Source organism: Miniopterus schreibersii, assembly GCF_964146895.1.
Source record: "Miniopterus schreibersii genome assembly, chromosome: 2".
Classification (NCBI taxonomy): domain Eukaryota; kingdom Metazoa; phylum Chordata; class Mammalia; order Chiroptera; family Miniopteridae; genus Miniopterus; species Miniopterus schreibersii.
In genome coordinates this window covers 133,545,030-133,563,743 of record NC_138102.1, presented here as the reverse complement: position 1 = coordinate 133,563,743, position 18,714 = coordinate 133,545,030, and the positions used below count along the sequence as shown (strand labels likewise).

Sequence of the window (18,714 nt, the reverse complement as noted above, 5' to 3'; positions counted from 1 at the left end):
AAAATTTGAACGCTTTGAATTTTGACTTAGTATTTTGAGGATATCTAAAGTGTAGAGTGATCATGTTTTTTGTTTTGTAGAGCACATATATTTTAGGCATTCTATAAATAATATCATTAAATATTTTTCTCACAGAGAAAAATAAATACTAAAACAGGGAAAGATGAGAGGAGAAAACACACTAGTGACTAGAAAAAAATAAAAACATAAACTTTATTTTAAGTACTTTTGACATATTTGAATTCATAATTAAAATCTGCAGTGCCAAGATATATATTTCATTCTGTTTTATTAAATTATTGTAGAATAAGTTTAATTAAATTAAAATCTTTTAATTTTTAAATCAAGTCTATTCAGGTACATTAGACATTAAATATATACTACTTTGTTAAAATTAATATATAGATTTATTTTAGAAACAATTTTTCATACATTATTTTTCTAATTGTAATGCACATGATTATTTGTTAAAGTCAGTGGACCAGGCGTGGTGCAGAAATCAGCTGTCATTTCAATGAACTGATCTCATCACTTAAATAGAAGCCAATATCATCTTGGTCAGTGAAGCATTCTTAATGGTCTGGTGGCTGTATTACTGAACAAATGACCAGATTGTAGGACCTCTAGACTGCCTGAGACTTCTCTTTAAGTGCTTGCCCTTTTTCCATTCTGTTAAGTAAAATATCACAGTTTTTATTAAAAAAATTTTTTTAGTTGATTAATACATATAGCCTATACGTTATTCAATAGTAGTTTAAAATAGCTTAAATGTTCTTCAGGGCTTTATGACTGATACAAAAATTGGACAGTCTTTAAGATTACTGGTTAAACAAATGCATAGAACAGTAAAGAACTTAATGGAGTTCAGATTATGCATTCTACTGTTCATGTTTTGCTTTTATAGGCCATCTGTGTAGGACCAGAAAACATGCAGATAATGTATCCAGCTATATTTGACCAGTTATTGGCATTTGTAGAATTTTCCTGTAAGCCTCCACAGTATGGACAGCTGGAAACAAAGCACATTGCAAATGCAAAATATAATCAGGTAATTTACTCTAAATTATTTTTACTCTGTAAAATTTTATGGCTTATAAATACAAGTCAGTTCCACTTAAGATGGACTCTGATTATCTCAGACATTTTTCATTTACAAATAAACTTTCATGTCTGGTAACAGTTTTAGCTGAAAGAAATACTGTTTGGAAAATCGTTTCTGTTTCCTTTTTTCTTGCTTATGATTTCCATTTCCCAAGTGGTTCTCCAGGAAGTTTGGCCTTTCCTGTTACTCTGCAGTACATGTTCTTCAAAGCTCCTTTCTTGACAGCCCCATCATCCCACTACAAAATGTCTTCTAAATCCCTCAGCCTAATCTTTCCTAAAATAGATACCTGCAATGCAAAATTAAATTTATCTGTGTGTATTAAATAAGAAGTCTACTACTGGTGTGAAATTTAGTTGGATTTTACATAAAAGATTTTTATAGCCATAATTGGCGAATTTTAACTTTGTTTTTTGGCTTAGGAGAAAAGTAAATTTCTGAATGCATGCACATGCTGATCTTGTCACACAACATAAAAATTATAATTTTACATGGTCTGAAAGGTAGTTTTAATGTGTATTAACTCTTTTCATTCTATTTGTCTTGCAACACAATGGAATCACAATAGATCCAACTATTTGCACCGGTGAGTTAAATTTCCTAAAATTGTCCTAACCTATTGACAACAAAGTACATCTTTTTCAGTTCTTGATAGACTGCTCTATGTGCTTTTCCTGATAGTTTTAATTTTTGCCTGGCTGAAAATTATTATTTCATGAAGTACATATCTCTTTGAAAACTTTGCATGTAATATAATCTGACCTAAAACTAAGGCCTGAACTTTAAGACAAAGAAGCTTTCTGTTTGAAAACAATTCGATTTCATTTACTCTCATTTATTTTTAACTCAGTGTGAAAATATTATTTTCTAGGCGGAATGGGTAGCCTTGAATTATGTACCGTTTGCCGAAAGGTCTTTAGAAGTAGTTGTGGATTTATACCAAAAAACAGCCTGTCATAAAGCAGTGGTGAATGAGAAAGTACTCCAGAATATTATTAAGGTATTTCCTTTTTTAAAAATTTTTATACTTTTATTTGATGATGATGGTATTGTTGAAATTACTCTTTAGATAATGTTTTATCGTATATTGAAAATATAGTTTATATTATTGTTTATCGTGACTTTTCTCCAGTGTTCACAGATAGTACTTAGGAACCTATCTAAAGTAGAAGTTATTTTAAATGAAAGATATTTTAAAGGCAGTGTACATTAGATTTTACAATTCCTAAATTTTGCCACATAAGACAATGAGTTGAGGATCCTGTTTCTTAGGATAATACTTCTCTCTCATACTTTGAAGTTGATGAGCATTCAGGGAGAAATTCACAATGCAGCCCATTGAGTCAACTGATCATGCATAATTTTAAGTCATTTTTATTTTTCAGTAACAGTAGACATACAATATTATGTTAGTTTCTGGTGTTGACAATTGTTTCTAAAATTCATCTCTTCTTGACTCTGTCACGTTCCTCCAAAAGCCTACTTTTTTCCCCTCTGTTTTGAAGATCAAACTTAAACCTTGCTCTTCCCCTAGCACATGGATGTGTCTCTATTTACTGAACGAATACAGGCCAATATTAAGTCTTCCCTCAAAGAAAAAGGCCTTTCTCTGTTCCAAGGCTCATCCCTCTCTTTGTTTTCATCATTTTCTCTTCCCATCTTTCTTTGTTGGTGATTCTTTCATTTTCCTTTTGGCCTCTTATACTTTGTCCTAGAAAGATGATTAAGCGTTTTTTTACAAGAACTTTTCAATTTACTTCCTACTCAAATCATCGTCCTCTTTCAGTTTTCCAAATAATTGTAGTAAAGTTGGTCATTTAAGAAGATGGTTTATTTTATCTTTAACCCTTAAGGATATAGGAGTAGAGCATCCGAGCTATGTATAGTGACTAAGATGTTGAGAGTTACATTTTAATTGTTAACTTTTGACACAGGTTACTGTTAACCGTTGAAGTACAAATTTGGTGGTTCAGAATGGACTCATCTAGTCATAGGTCTGTCATGCAACTAGAAGACTAGACTGACCAAACTACCATAGCATCAATTAATAGTATCAGCATGCTGTCAGATAATTTACATTAGAGTGAAAATTCTGCTTTTATATGACAATTCTAGTTAGAGAAAGATGAAGTGTAAAGAGAGAAATCTCCATACTTTAAATGTTATGGCATGAATATAAAACCCTATTTCCTCCTCCCCACAGATTATTACTGAGTGTACATATCAGAAAATTTTACAAAATGTTACTTTTTCAGAGTCATTGGTTATAAAATGGAGACAGGATTTAAAAGTATATTTTTCTAGGCAGTAAGATTTGAGGACCATGACCGAAAAGTGGTTTTTCTAGAAAATAACATTCTTCTTTAAGTAAAATGCCTATGCTATTATTTTTTCTCTCTGTTACCATTTTTTAAAAGTAATTGAAGTCATGTGTATATGTTTTAATGAATACTTATCTTACACTGTCTCTGTTTTCACAGACCCTTAGGGTTCCTCTCAGTTTGAAGTATTCCTGCCCTTCTGAAAGCACATGGAAACTAGCAGTGTCTTCTCTCCTCAGAGTTCTTTCTATCGGGCTCCCTGTTGCCCGGCAGCATGCCTCTTCTGGAAAATTTGACAGCATGTGGCCAGAACTAGCGAACACTTTTGAAGACTTTCTCTTTACTAAAAGGTCAGCTCATTTATTTTTGCAATTAGGACAATCTTTCAAGAAGTATATACATTGATACTTGTAATTGTTCTTAAAACAGTATTTCTAATTATTCATTAACAAAGTTATTGTTGGTTATTGAGAATCCTAGATTGTACACAAAGCACAACTGGATTAGGCATTTATCCATTTGGTATATCATCTGTGAGCATGGAGATTTTGCTCTTTACAGTGGTTTTGGTTGTAAGACAGGAATCTATATATAAGACTATATGAATGCATCATAATTAAAGAACCATGGCTTTAACTTGATGAAGCCAAGAAGATCCATTTTTTAAAACTATGCCCATTTGGCATTATACGAAGAAAGCAATTTCAGAAAGTCCATGTTTTACCAAATAGACAAGATCACAAATGGATGTTGAATCTTGTAAGATGCTTTTTCTGCATCTATTGAGATGGATCATGTGATTTTACCCTTCGTTTCATTTATGTGGATCATGTTGATTGGTTTGCTGACTTAAACCATCCTTGCTTCTCTGCAGTAAATTGCACTTGATCATGGTGTGATTTTTGTTTTGTGGTTACCATGAGGTTTATAGAAAACATCTTATAGATAAAAATCCTTTTTCTTCTGGTAACATGTTATTTTCATTTGCCTGTACAAGTTTTGTTCTTTTCCTCCTCCCCTTTTATGTTTTTGTTGTCACAGATTTTCCCTTTTTGTGATGTATGTTCACTACCAAATTGAAGTAGCTATTGTTATTTTTAATGCTTTTTTCCCTTTATGCTATAATTAAGTGTCTGACACTCTAGTCTGTAATAAGTTGAAATTTTCTGATTCTGTCACCTTACTCAAAGTTTTGGATATGTTTGTTTTTTCATTTATAGTAGAATAGCTCCCTTCAACATTTCTTGTAAGACAAGAAGGTGGTGAACTCCTTAAGCTTTTTTTTTTTTTGCCTGGGAGAGCCTTCATTTCTCCTTCATATCTGAAAGATAACTTGGCTGGATATATTCTTGTCTGGCAGTTTTTATGTTTCATTAATTTGAATATGTCATTCCGCTCTGACCTGTAGAGTTTCTGCTGAGAAATATGAAGATAGCCTGATAGGGGGTCCTTTGTAGGTTACTGTCTTTTCTTCCCTGGATACTTTAAGAAATCTTTTTTTTATCACTGACTTTAGACAATTTTAATATAACGTGTCTTAGAGAAGGTCTTTTTCATTGAGATAATTAGGTGTTCTATTAGCTTTTTGTGCTTGTATGTCCATCTCCTTCCCCAGGTTTAAGTTCTCATCGTTTATTTCTTTAAATGGCTCTCTGTTCCCTTCTCTTTCACTTCTTCTGGGATACCCATTTTCCTATGTTGCCCTTTCTGATGGACTCTTATAGTTCTTGTATAGTTCTTTCATTTTCTACAAATCTTAGTTCTCTCTCCTCTTCCACCTGAATAATTTCTAGATTTCTACCTTCAAGCTCACTAATTTTCTCTTCCATATAGTCTGCCCTATTTCCAGTGCTTTCTAATGTGCTTTATCTCATTTATTGAGTTCTTTAGCTCCAGAATCTCTGTTTAGTTATTTTGTAGTACTTTTGGTAAAGTACTCCTCCTGTTCATTAATTGTATGCCTGAGCCCATTGAACTGCTTTTCTGAGTTTTCTTGAATCTTGTTTAATTTCTTCATGTCAACTGTTTTGAATTTTTCTGTTATTTATATCACAATCTTCTATGACTTTGAGTTTGGTTTCTGGAGAATTGTCTTTTTTATTATTATTATACTGTATTACTATGATTATTCATGGTGCTTTATGGGTTGTTCCTCTGCCTGGAGCATTTGAAGTTGCAATCACTTTTCTTATTTAGGTACAGCTTTAATTTTAGCAATTCAGCAGGTTGATAATTAGACGCCTTTCTTTAATTTTCCAGTAGGTGGCATTACAGCACAAGTTTTTGGTTTCTCTTACCTGAACTGATTTTGGTTATACTTGAGAGCCAGAAGTTTCCACATTCTCTGCCAGAGGTGTCAAATCTGCCCTCTTCGTCACTGCTTGTGCCTCTGGGGTTGCTGATTCCTTGATGCTACGGTTGTAGGTTTCCTTGCTGTTGCAGGTATCGCAATCAGGGTCACAGGGATTGGCCGTTTTTTTACTGGGTAGTTAGAGATATGTGTGCAACCTCTGCTGTTAACTCCGAGCTTCCTCCAGTGGTGCGGCACTTTCATAGCCCCGTGCTGAGCCCTGGTGGGGGTGCTGGGGTTGTGTCCTTTTCTCTTCTGCCCCGGCTAGGGGGCTGGCTGGAGAGCCACCAGGCTGCAGGCACTGCCCCGGCCGTTCCTTCAGTTCCAGCTACCCTGTGCGAGCGACCCAGTCCTCCCACCTTCAGGTGCACAGGTGTGTGGATCTCTCAAGCATACTAGTGTGTTGAGCACAGGAATCTTTACTGAATTATATATGTCCCACTAGTTGTAGGTAAAATGGGAGAGAAAAAGAGAGTGTTTTACTTCATCATAATGCTGATTCCACATCTGAATAAGTTTTTAATACCAGTTTTGTGTGTTTTTTGTATTTTCTTTTTTTTTTGCAATGAGTACAGCTTAAGAATTTCTTTTCTTATGGCTGAGCCTTTCCACTATCTTCCTTATTAAGTTTCCTGTTGAACATTCTTTATTTTCCAAAATATGTTTTTATTTTATTATATTAAGTTTTCTGAAATACTTTTTCTACAGGAAAGTAGACAGTGGAATCAAAGGTCCAATAATAGAGAATTTACATTTTATGTAATATTGTATTAATGCAGTTGTAGTATAATTTTATTACAATCTTTTGTCTGAGGCCCACTTACATTAAAGAAAGGTTTGAGTATATTGGATATGTTGGAAAATCACATTGTTTAAGAAGCAACTAGCATAGTAGATAAGAGCACTGACTCAATAATCAGACTACCTGGATTCAAATCTCAGCCGTACTTTGTAACTGTGATGTATTGGACAGGTTATTTTACTTTTCAGTGACTCGTTTCCTTCATCTGTTAAATAGAACAATAATCCTACCTGTCTCATAGGGTTATTGTGAGAATCAGATCACTTAAAGTAAATGAATGCTCAGAATAGTGCCTGGAATATGAGTGCTTTTAAAATGCTTTCCACCACTGTTGTCCTCATTATGATAATTTCTTTCTCTTAAGACAAATTGACACTGTTCTTTCTCATGCAAGAACCATGTTTTAAACTAAAAATTTGAAGACCAAAACTTTAAATTACTGGAGCCAGGAAATTTATCTCTAAATTTGGAGTTGTTTTTAATGTCTAGAAAAAAAGGTACAAAGTTTTGCTCTCAAGTAACACAGAATTATGTTGTAAATTGTGGTTATTCTAGTTAGAGATTTTAAGCCTTCTTCTACATGGAGAAGTAGAAACAAACCCTATTTTGAGAGGAGACTCTGCCACATACTTTCTGTTGACCTTGAACTGGTCATTTCCCTCACCAGGCATTATTTTCCTGAATTATAAGAAGAAATTACTTGGTTAGACTAATTGTAAAGGTTCACAATTGTTTTGTCTATTTGACTTAATGCTTTAATCAGTGTTTTTAACTGAACAGCTCATATGATATGGATAAAACCAGTTTAGTTTTTATTTCGTAGTCCAAAAATACTTTAAAGCTCAAACTTAAAGCTTTCATTTGTTAATGACACTAAAAATGAAGAGCTCCCTAGGAGAATTTAAAACCCAAGCACATTTTCAATTTTCTGAGAAGATTTTGTCTTTGTTTTTATTTTTCATATAACTGCTTACTTTGGAAATCACAAGCTGTTAGATTTTAAACTTTGTTTTATGCTACATATATACTGTGTTCTATAACTGAAGTCCATCAGTAGTATTTCAACAGTAGGAAGAGTATTTCGGAATGTTGCTTGGAATAGCAAGACTTAGGTTTTCAGATAATACTAACATTTGAGGATCTTTTTATATCAGAACATTAAGTTTTTTAACCTAATCAACATGCTCTTAGACTCTATGAGCACCTTTCTCTGTGATGTTTCCCAGCTGTTTTTGGCCTGCAAGCTACTTTGTTAAGGCAGTACAATTACAAAGAAAATGCAAAAAAAACTAAAGTCAACTAGAAGAAAAGGCTTTGGACATCACTGAGGGTTTTCATAAGTAAGTAGTTTAAATGCGTAAAAGAAAAATGCAGTTAAAGATGAAAAACATAAGGACTGTAATCTGGTAGACACCTGAGGTCTGTTAGGAATTCATTTAGCCAACCTCTTGAGTACCGGAACATACTTGTCCTCTAGAAGACATATAGGCTAGTGTGAATTCATACAATTAATGATCTGTGGACCTTAAGTTAAAAATTACAAAGTACTACCCCAAATAATTGAAATGAAACATGTTCACACAAAAACTTGTACACTAATGTTCATAGCAGCATTATCATAATAACGAAAAAAATGAAAGCAATCCCCAAGTTCATTGGCTGATGAACAGACAAATTACATGTGGTATATCTATACAGTGGACTATTCTTCCATAAAAAGGAATGGAATATTGATACGTGCTACATCATAGATGAATATTGAAAATATTATGCTAAATAAAAGAAATCAGACACGAAAGGTCGTATATTGTATGATCTCATTTATATGATATATCCAGAGTAGGCAAATCCATAGAGATAGAAAATACATTAATGATTCCCAGAAGTGGGAGGAGGAAAGAATCAGGAGTGACTATTAATGGGTAGGCACTAGAATTAGAGGCATTCATTGCACAACTTTGTGAATATACTAAAAAGCACTGATGGGTGACTTTATGGTGTATAAATTATAGCTCAATAAAAAAAATTTAATGTACCAAACAGAGAGAACTAACAAAAAATACAAATAATGCTTTATCAGTTTGAAGACTTTTTATTTCAAATAAAGATTAATGAAAATATTTTTTTCAAAAACCACTACTCTACTCCCCAAACTTAGAGAATATAAGAATCTTATATGGCCCATTAGTACCTTCACTATTGACCATCTCCCTTTTAGATGTTTAGGTAAATTCTGTTAATCATCAGTGTATTTTAAAGCTCAACCAATGTTTTTGATATGGTCTAAGTATCTAGTATGGGTACTAACTCTAAATTAAAATAAATAACCATTAGTTTGGGTTCTGAGATCATATTGTTCATCCTATGCACAATCCATTAATTTTCTGATTTTATTGGTCATTAAGATTAGGAGAAGGGGTATTAAGATAACAGTTTTTAGCTTTGTATGCCACTCTCTTCCCCCATTATAAGGTATTTAAAAAATATAGTTCAGTGTTTCTGATATATGATCCCAATTATATTGATATTATTCATGTATGTTCCTAATAAGCTTTTTTAAAATTGGTAGTCATCCAATTGGTATTTGTGTGTATGTGTGTGAATTTTAATATCTGTAAATAGATAAACCAAATAATACCATACAGAGCAAAAATAACCCTAAATAAAAAACAATTTATTATACTTCTAAACCTAAATGTGATAATATTGTTTTTACATTTAAAACATAAAAGAGAAGAATTTAGGCTCAAATGTCAAATACGTCTGGGTTTAAATTTTGGCCTTTTCATTTATTTACGGTATGTTTTTGGTTGCATTACTAGCCATTCTAAACTTCAGTTTCCTCTTCTGTCAGTTACATGATAATACTACATGAGGTTACCGTGGGAACACAGGAGATAATATAAATAAAGTTGTTAGTACAGAAGGGAGCTCCCTAATTTTAGCTGTCATTATTATAATAATCATTACCATCCTATTCTCAGCTGTTTTTGAGTAGTTAATATTTTACTGTTTCATAAGTTTAATACCATTTTACTGCTCATTGTTTTGTTTTGTTTTGTTAATCCTCACCAGAGGATATTTTTTCCATTGATTTTTAGAGTGGGAGGGAGGGAGGGAGGAAGAGAAAGAGAGAGACAGACAGACAGACATTGATGTGTGTGAGACGCATTGATTGGTTGCCTCCTGCACGCAACCCGACCAGGGCCAGGAATCGAATCTACAACCCAGGTACCTGCCCTTAACTGGGAGTCAAACCCGAGATGCTTCCATGCACGGGCTGACTCTCTAACCCCTGAGGCACACCAGCCAGGGCTGTTGCTTATTCGAAATAAGAGCCACAGGATCTAGAATTCACCTTGGTTCTCTCGGAACTATCAATTTCTTCTGATCTTGCTGCCGCAATTTCCTGCTTTAGAAAGTCTGAATGAGTTCTTTTCAGATTTTCTGTCTTTTGCAGTAAAGTTCTTTCATATATTGGATTTGTTACAAATTAATATTAATGGATAGTCTGAGCAGCTTGACCAAGGCTCTCTTAAATCTCTGGCAATAGCCCTAGCCAGTGTGGCTCAGGTCTCTGGTTCAGTTCCTGGTCAGGGCACATGCCTGGTTTTCAGTAGGGAGGGAGCAAAAGGTCACCAATCAAGGTGACCGATGTTTCTTTCTCTCCCTCTCCCTACCTCTCTCTCTGTCAAATCAGTTTTTAAAGAAATCACAGGCAATATGATTGCCTGTGATTTCTTTAAAAGGTAATTCAGGTATCATCACAGTGGTGATTTTTGCTGTAGCTGCAGATGATAATATCTTTTCCTTGCTTTTTGCATTCCTAGTACTGAAAGAAGTTTAGCTCTACAGATTTTATTTAGTTCAATTTTTTTGTAGCTGGAATTTCACATTTGTAATTAGTTATTTATACTAATGACTTTAATTAAAAATACTGTTCTTTTAAATAAATGATAATGTCCCAGTCTGAGTGAAAATATAATTTTTTTGTCATTCAAATACTGTTTATTTTCTATTTGTATTTCCAGGGAATATTTTATATTTAAAAATCAAGTGTTTTATTATTTTTTTCAGCATACCTCCAGATAACCTCTCTATTCAAGAATTTCAAAGAAATGAAAGTATTGATGTCGAGGTGAGGAAACTATTTAAAGCATTTTCCTGTGACCATTTGTGAAAACCACATTGTAGAAATTTATAAAACTATAAAATTGCTAAAAATATAAAATGAGGTAATAGGTTAAGCTTGAACCAAAAGCATTAAAACTCTCGTAAGTGTTGAAGGTTCATTTTAAAGCACTGAAAATTTTAAAATGACTTCCTTAAATTTGTTATCTTTGTGTTCTGTGTATGTTTTCTAGATATTTAGGTGTGTCCATTTAATAATTTTAAATAGCAATTGATTCAGTAAAATAAATCCATTTGTCAGCAAGCATGTATTTAAGAGCTTACTTTACAGTTTAATTAACAAATCAGATGTTTGTGGTTCAGATTAATAGAGTTGCTTAGATTTTTTTCCGTTTTTAACCAGCCATAGATATGGCCTCTAGAATTCTCGAAACAAATGAGATTTAAAGAATATATTTTGTTGAACATAAATGGAGTTTAAAGAAGTAGTTTCTGGTTGTGGGTTTTTTGTTGGGGGAATCTTTTTTTTTTTTTTTTTAAGTGGGATAGGGAACTTTTCAGTAAATCAAATCAAATACTTTAAAGTACATAAAAAGCATAAGCATCGTCATATAGATACAAAATACTGCCTTTTGTCCAGTTACTATAATAAAACTCTTGTAAACTTTAAATTTTTCTTTTTTCTTTTCAAAGGCTATAAAATAGTACATTATATATTAGAAATAAGCTATTGAACAAAAATGAATATAACTTTTACTTTCTCTTATAGCTCATTTTTATGGTCCTAAAAGGTGATATAACGCTTATTTTTAATCCTGTTTTGGATTTTATTCTAACATGGATAAATTCCATATGCTAACTTTTTCTCTTGAGTACTATCTGCACATACCATGTTGAAGATCAACATTTACTAAAACTGTTGCATAGTAAACGGTTTATAGTATTGACTAATTTGTGATAAAGTTATTTACTAAGACAGGTAGCGGAAGCAGACTAGTCATTCTCTATATTAACCTTATAGTGTTTGTGTACTTCTATTAAGGAAGATTCTTTCAGTGATTTTTTTAATATAAAATTTAAATTTTACATTAGAAATTGCCATGTGAGTTAATCTTCTTCAAGAAAAAAAATGCATTTGAATTTGCCTCTTTTGTTTTAGGTAGTTCAGCTTATCAGCACTGAGATACTACCTTATGCCAATTTTATTCCTAAGGAATTTGTTGGTCAGATAATGACCATGCTTAATAAGGGCTCAATACATTCTCAGTCTTCTTCATTTACAGGTATGTTATTTCAATTATTTTTTTTAAATGTTAGTATTGGAGTGCTTGTAAAGAAGCTCTGTGTAAAAATGTTCACTTCTGTGATTGTGGTAAATGTAAATGGGAGAATGGTAAGGTAATTTTTAAGAATGTGATTTAGAGTATTAAGCTTTACAAGGGGAAAATGTGGTAAATATTCTGTGAATTGTATGCGATGAATTAAATTGCAAAACACCTAAGGAATCCACTTAAGTCTTGCAGGCTGACACCAGCTTCCAGTTTTGTGAAGTCATGGATTATTGGGAGATAATAAGTGTGTATTCTGCCACTTAGTAGTTAACTTCTCTAAGTTTGAGTTTTGTCGTCTGTAAAATGAAGATATTAATACCAACCTCTCTAGACTATAAATTTCAGAGTTAGTTGATTAAAAGAAATAGACACCTTGACATTAGTTAAAGAAACTAACATTTAGTGAATACTACTTACTATGTGTAGCATTTTATGCCAGAATGTTAATTCCATTTCTCACAATATTTCTGTGAGGATGAGTTCCACATAATTACAGAAGGGGAAATGGGTTTAAAAAGCTTGAAAAGTTGTCCATAATCTTAAGACTGGAGGCCAAAATTTATCCTGAAAAAGGACTACATGCTTCTTTTGATTATATCATGCTGCCTTATTGGGCCATGATATATAAGTTGCTTTTTGCTATTATTTCTCTTTTCTAAACCTGTGCTTAAGTGTTAAGTGTAACTGTGGCATCATAATGTGATTTTTTGTGAAGTGATTAAAAACTATAAATATGTGCCATGAATATTTATCCTTAATCCTCAGAATTTACCAGAGCCGTGACTAACTTCTACTAAGTTGTGCTGAACATTTTTAAAGAGCATCTATGTGTACAGCTTGACCACTAGATGTCTCTTATATTGCTTACTTCACAAACCAGTTTTTTTCTAGCCCAAACAATTTTTAAAACGGATCTGATAAAGTGCAGATTTAATACACATGAGAAACTCAGAAAAAAAATCTTAAAGTCCATTTATCTTAATATGGTCAACGTTTATTATTGAGTACATAAAAAATTGTAGATATAGCCTGATCGGCGTGGCTCAGTGGTTAAGCATCGACCTATGAACCAGGAGATTATGGTTTGATTCCCAGTCAGAGCACATGCCTGGGTTGTGGGCTCGATCCCCAGTGAGGGGCGTGCAGGAGGCAGCCGATCAGTGACTCTCTCTCATCATTGATGTTTCTCTCTCTCTCCCTCTTCTTCCTCTCTCTGAAATCAATAAAAACATATTTTAAAAAATTGTAGATACATTTTTATAAAGTACGCATTAAGAACAATATTTATAATTACTATAATATTCTAGGCTAAATATGGACAACTGAGTTACAGTGTATGCTTATTTATTAGTTTTCTCATGATATCTCTTGCTGTTTATACTATTAGATGTACCTGATAAGGAAGGTACATGGATATTCTTCCAATGACTGCCATAGGGAAACAAACTTTTCAGCTTTGCCTTTGAGTGTTCTTTAAACACACACATACAGAGTCTTCCTTACTAAACAAGACCAGTCCGTAAACATAAAGGTTCCAGTGACCATTTTTGGTTCCCTGCTCTTAAGTATGATCTGACAGCTAAAGCTCACAGACATTTGAGGAAATCCTTCAACATGAAAGAGAAAGACCAAAGCAAATGAAGAGGGGCAAAAGAAATTTCAGGGAAAGAGGTAATGCAGTCATAGAAAACACTTTTGAAAAGAAAAGCACAATTAGTATAATTAGGATGCTCAAAGAGATACAAAATTTTGCATCCATGAAACAAGAAAAATGTAATTAAAAGGGAACAATTAGAACATTAAAAGAGGTCATAGAAACTAAAAATGTCGTAGCTGAAATAACAAGTTCAGTGAAGGGTTGGAAGAAAACATTAATGAAATAACCCAGAAAGCGTAGCAAAGACAAAAAAGTGGACAATATGAGAAGAAAGAAAGAAAATGATAAAGGGGTCTAACATCTGACAGTAGGTCTTCCATAAAGAGAATAGCAAAAAGCTAGCAGAGGAAATTCTCAAAGAAACAACTTAAAGAAATAAATCTCCAGATTAAAAATGGTCATTCAGGACCCATAGTGAAAGAAAAAGGACCCACAGTAAGGCATGTCATCATGAAATATCAAAACATTCCAGGATAAAAAGAGATCCTAAAAGATTTCAGAAAAAAAAAAGAAGAAAGTACCACATAGAAGAGTTGTATCAAAATGACATTGGAGCACTGACTGGTGTGCTCAGTGGTTAGAGCACCCGCCCAAGCTACTAAGGTTGGCAAGTTTGATTCCCGGTCGAGGGTATGTACCTGGGTTTCGGATTTGCTACTCTGGCCTGGTCAGGGCACGTGTGGGCGGCAACCAGTCGGTGTCTCTTACATCTAGATTTCCCTCTCCTCCTCTCTCTCTCCCCCTCCCTCCCTCTCTTTCACTCTCTCTAAAAATTAATGGAAAAAATATCCTTAGGTGAAGATTAACAAAAAATAAAAATAAAATAAAAAAAGACTGAATTCTCAGTAGCAACATTGGATTGCTAAAAGACATTGAGGCCATGGTTTTAGAGCTATAACTACTGTAGAAAGGATTTTTAACATGAATTTTTATTTTTATTTTATTTTATTTTATTTTATTTTATTTTATTTATTTATTTAATGTATCTTTATTGATTTCAGAGAGAGGAAGGGAGAGGGAGAGAGAGAGATAGAAACATCAATGATGAGAGAGTCATTGATTGAGCCCACAGCCTGGGCATGTGCCCTGACCGGGAATCGAACCCCGATCGCCTGGATCCTAGGTTGACGCTCAACCGCTGAGCCACGCCCGGCCGGGCTTAACATGAATTTTTAGACCTAGGCGTATTGTTGGCTAAGTATGAGTGCAGGACAGTAATTCTCAAATGTCAGCATGCATTATAATCAACTGGAGGGCAAGCCATTGCTGAGGTTATACCTTCAGGGTTTCTGATTCAATAGGTCTAGGGTGGGACATGAGAACCTGCATTTCTAACAAGTTCTCTTGTGATGCGGATGCTTCTAGGAACCACACTTTGAGTACCACAATAAAATAATGACATTTTCAGAAATGCAAGCTCTCAAAAATTTTACTTCCCATTTACTCTTTCTCTGCTACTTCAGGATAGACTCCATGAAAACAAAGGGGTAAACTAATGAAAGGGAAGGCATTAGACCTAGGAAGTAGGATATAACACAAGAGAGAATAAAAACAATTCACAGGGTGATGGCAAAGACTAGTTCCAGGATTTAGCTGGTGTCCAGCATGTCTAGAGAGCAACTGGTCCAGACTGGAGCAGAAGTCGGGTTCTAGGAAAGATGTTGCCAGGAGAAAAACAACAACAACAAAAAAACAGTTCATTGAAAGTTTCACCATGTAGAATACTATTGAGAGGTATTCTGTAGCGCTGTTGAAGGGTATAAAAAGACCAAGACCAGAAAAATGTTGAGTAGAAGAGATGAGAGTGCACAGTCTTGCCTTGATTTTGACCTTGCAAGGGGAAAAATGATATATAAGTTTGCTAAGAGTTATCATTAAGGTGTATTAATTTAACCTTTTATTAACCATCAAAAATTATTTTACAGAAGCAGAGATTGATATCCGTTTGAGAGAAGAATTTTCTAAAATGTGTTTTGAAACATTGCTCCAGTTTTCCTTCAGTAATAAGGTTACAACACCTCAAGAAGGCTACATCTCACGAATGGCACTCTCAGTGCTTTTAAAGAGGTCTCAAGACGTACTACATCGCTATATAGAGGATGAAAGATTAAGTGGTAAATGCCCTCTTCCAAGGTATATATTTTATTTTATTAAAGAAGGAAATATAGTTAGTAATAATAAAAAAACTCTGAAAAGTGTTTTCATAACTGATCTGATCTTTACCTGAGGCTGTTTATAATTTGATTTGTTCCATATAATCTAAATGTGCATAAGTTTTGCTGCTGATATATTAATGTTTTATTATGGGATGCTTTTTCAGTACCAAATTACCTTTTGGAATTTGAAAAACAAAATTGAATTCTAAAGTATATTTTTTCTCAAGGATTTCTGGATAAGGGCTTATGGATCTATATGAGCACATGTTTATGGATCTTTCTGGAGAGAAAATAATAAATTATACTCTAGGAACTTCCTACTTTGTTTTACAGTTACTTCTAGGTTTCTCTGTAAGTCAGCTAGCCATATCGTAGATCTTCCTTTATCTAATTTGCTTATTTAAGTCCTTGTACCTAAACTCATTTGCTTCTCATTTAGCCAAAGTATAAATGGTAAAAGGGGCTCTAGGCCTTTCTGTTAAGCTGAGGCTAATCAAAGTTGGGGTATGTGATCAGAAGTCATAAAAAAAAATGCATTCATAAATTAGGGTTATATTGCCAATTACTTTTTAATGGGGAAGTTAAGAGTTTAAGGCAAAGCAAATGAAGCAAACAATATTGGAAGACAAAGTTGTTAAAGTTAGGAAAGAGGAAAATCACAGTGGGTCCCATTTCCTAAGATAATATTAGAGAGGTAAATCACTAGCCCTAACTTTGTGCACATTCTTATTTACTTATAATAAATTTCTGCAGTTGGAATTGACCTGTCAGAAGATACAGACATTTTAGAAGCTTTTGATATGTATTTCGAATTGCCTACCGGAGATTTTTACTAGTTTATCTTCTCCAAGGAGTCTATGAATGTCCTCTTCTTCAAGTTTTAGCATTTTAAAATTGTCAATTTAACAGTTATTTTCTTTTTCAGCTTTGATGAATGAAAAATAGTCACATAGTAGTTTACTCTTTTTGAATTATCAATCCTTATTAGCCATTGTATTTCTTCTAGAATTCACTGTATTTTTAATGTATAGGTTATAAAAATTATACCTCCTTATATTCAGATATGTATACAAAAGCATTCCAATGACAGATATCAGTAACTTGGTTAGAGTCATCATTGAAGATTGATTTATCAAAATTGATCTCTGAAGTATACTTGGATAAGCAGTAATAAAGTTGCTTTGCTTGGAATATTTTTATTTATTAGATTATAACATTATTTGATTTCAAAATTAACTTCCCCTTCATTTTTTAATATTTTGTGTCTATTCTATTGCTTTTAAATTGAATCTTATACTTGTGCTGTGAAGTGTTATATCATACTATGCTCGATGCAGTTATCATTACATTATTTTCTAAAAAGCTGCGTTGCAACAGGATAAAATACTTCAGTGCTTACAAAGGGTGGCTTGAAATAGTACCCTGTTATGGTATTAGGAAAATCTTATCTGTAGAATGATATCGCAGACTCAGACCAGGAATAGGGTTGGGGTGCCGTTTATTCTGTAGCAGAAGAGCTTTATTTCTGTAGGGAGGAAGAAAGAACTGAAGCTACTCTTGTTGATCTTTTGCTGCAAGTTCGTTCTTCATTGCTAATGTCTCCAAATAGTGCCACCTTAGGACTGATTTTGAGTGTATTATTTCTTGTATTCTAATGTTAAATAAGCATTATTGTAATTTTAAATGTACTTTTAACAGCATGATAAAAATATGTGCTAGGAGTTAATAGTAGTCTTTATTTCCATTTAATCTTTGTAGTACTAATTAGTTAAAATTAAAAAAATTAACCTTTCATAGAGAATTTTTAAAAGCATATATTATAAAATGTTTTAATTTTAAGTAGTTACATGAAATATCATACAAATAAATTTAGATTTGCATGAGTAGATTGCCTCTCCCCCTTTTTTAAATTGATAAGTAATGGTAAGAATAACTATATATTTTATTTGCACATTGAAGTATATGTTAATAAAGTGATTTTTCTTTTATAAGAATTTAAAACTAACATTAACTTTGCATTATGCTCTATTTTCCCCCAAAATCCATTTAGTTGTATAAAACACAGTAAAAAACACACATGGCATATCTTAAAATCTTGATGGAAAAAATTTCTCATTTCTTTTTTAGGCAACAAGTAACAGAAATCATATTTGTTTTAAAAGCAGTCAGTACTCTCATTGATTCACTTAAGAAAACTCAACCTGAGAATGGTAAGTGCTTAGGAACTCAGTTATTCTAAACTCATAACATTTATGTTCTATTTGTGATGTACCTTTGTATTATTATTAAGTTAACTGAATTTTAGGAACATAGCAGCTATTAGACTTTCTTTTTTCTAGTCCTTATGACAGCTAAGCATCAGCCCATTAAGATGTCAATTAAGTAAAATTAATTTTTAATGTTTATCCTCTTTATGTTAGAACAGCTGTTTGGCTGACTTTTTTTAAACTAAATTGGTCTGAATTCAGGGTGTTGCATGGATGATTCATATTTCATGTATTTTTAATATAGAATATCACTGACTTTTTTAGGTGGGGGGATGCTTCCATTCTGCATTTGTACTGATTTACTGTATAGATATAAACTTTGTGAATAACTGAATCATTTTTATAGTCCTTTCTCATTTATTTCTCCTTTCTGTTACTTATTTCTGTCCAATCTGTTCTTTACATTATTGCCAGAAATGATTTTTCCAAAAGTATATTTGACCATTCATTGTCCCATCCTTGTAAAACAAAACAAAAAAATATTTTTTACTTACCATTACCTATCAGGTGTGTGAAGAGCACTGTCTCACTGCATTCTATTCATGCTTGATTTCCCACTAGATCTCATGTGCCCTACTCTCCCACCAAATTAAAATT

The 18,714-nt window shown here is 33.1% G+C and overlaps 1 protein-coding gene across 6 annotated transcripts in view; it reads left to right on the top strand.

The window, feature by feature from the left end:
* MON2 (MON2 homolog, regulator of endosome-to-Golgi trafficking) overlaps positions 1-18,714 on the top strand; it is a 90,290-nt gene that overhangs the window by 65,637 nt on the left and 5,939 nt on the right. For 4 of the 6 annotated variants that reach the window (XM_081129434.1, XM_081129436.1, XM_081129437.1 and 1 more), the window contains 8 exons: positions 905-1,048; positions 1,671-1,688; positions 1,974-2,102; positions 3,583-3,773; positions 10,653-10,713; positions 11,866-11,989; positions 15,620-15,827; positions 17,978-18,060. In XM_081129434.1, coding sequence (XP_080985560.1) covers positions 905-1,048; positions 1,671-1,688; positions 1,974-2,102; positions 3,583-3,773; positions 10,653-10,713; positions 11,866-11,989; positions 15,620-15,827; positions 17,978-18,060 — 958 coding nt within the window. Of the gene's footprint in view, positions 1-904; positions 1,077-1,670; positions 1,689-1,973; positions 2,103-3,582; positions 3,774-10,652; positions 10,714-11,865; positions 11,990-15,619; positions 15,828-17,977; positions 18,061-18,714 lie in introns of all 6 variants that reach the window. The other 2 variants (XR_013998250.1, XM_081129435.1) reach the window with 2 other exon arrangements.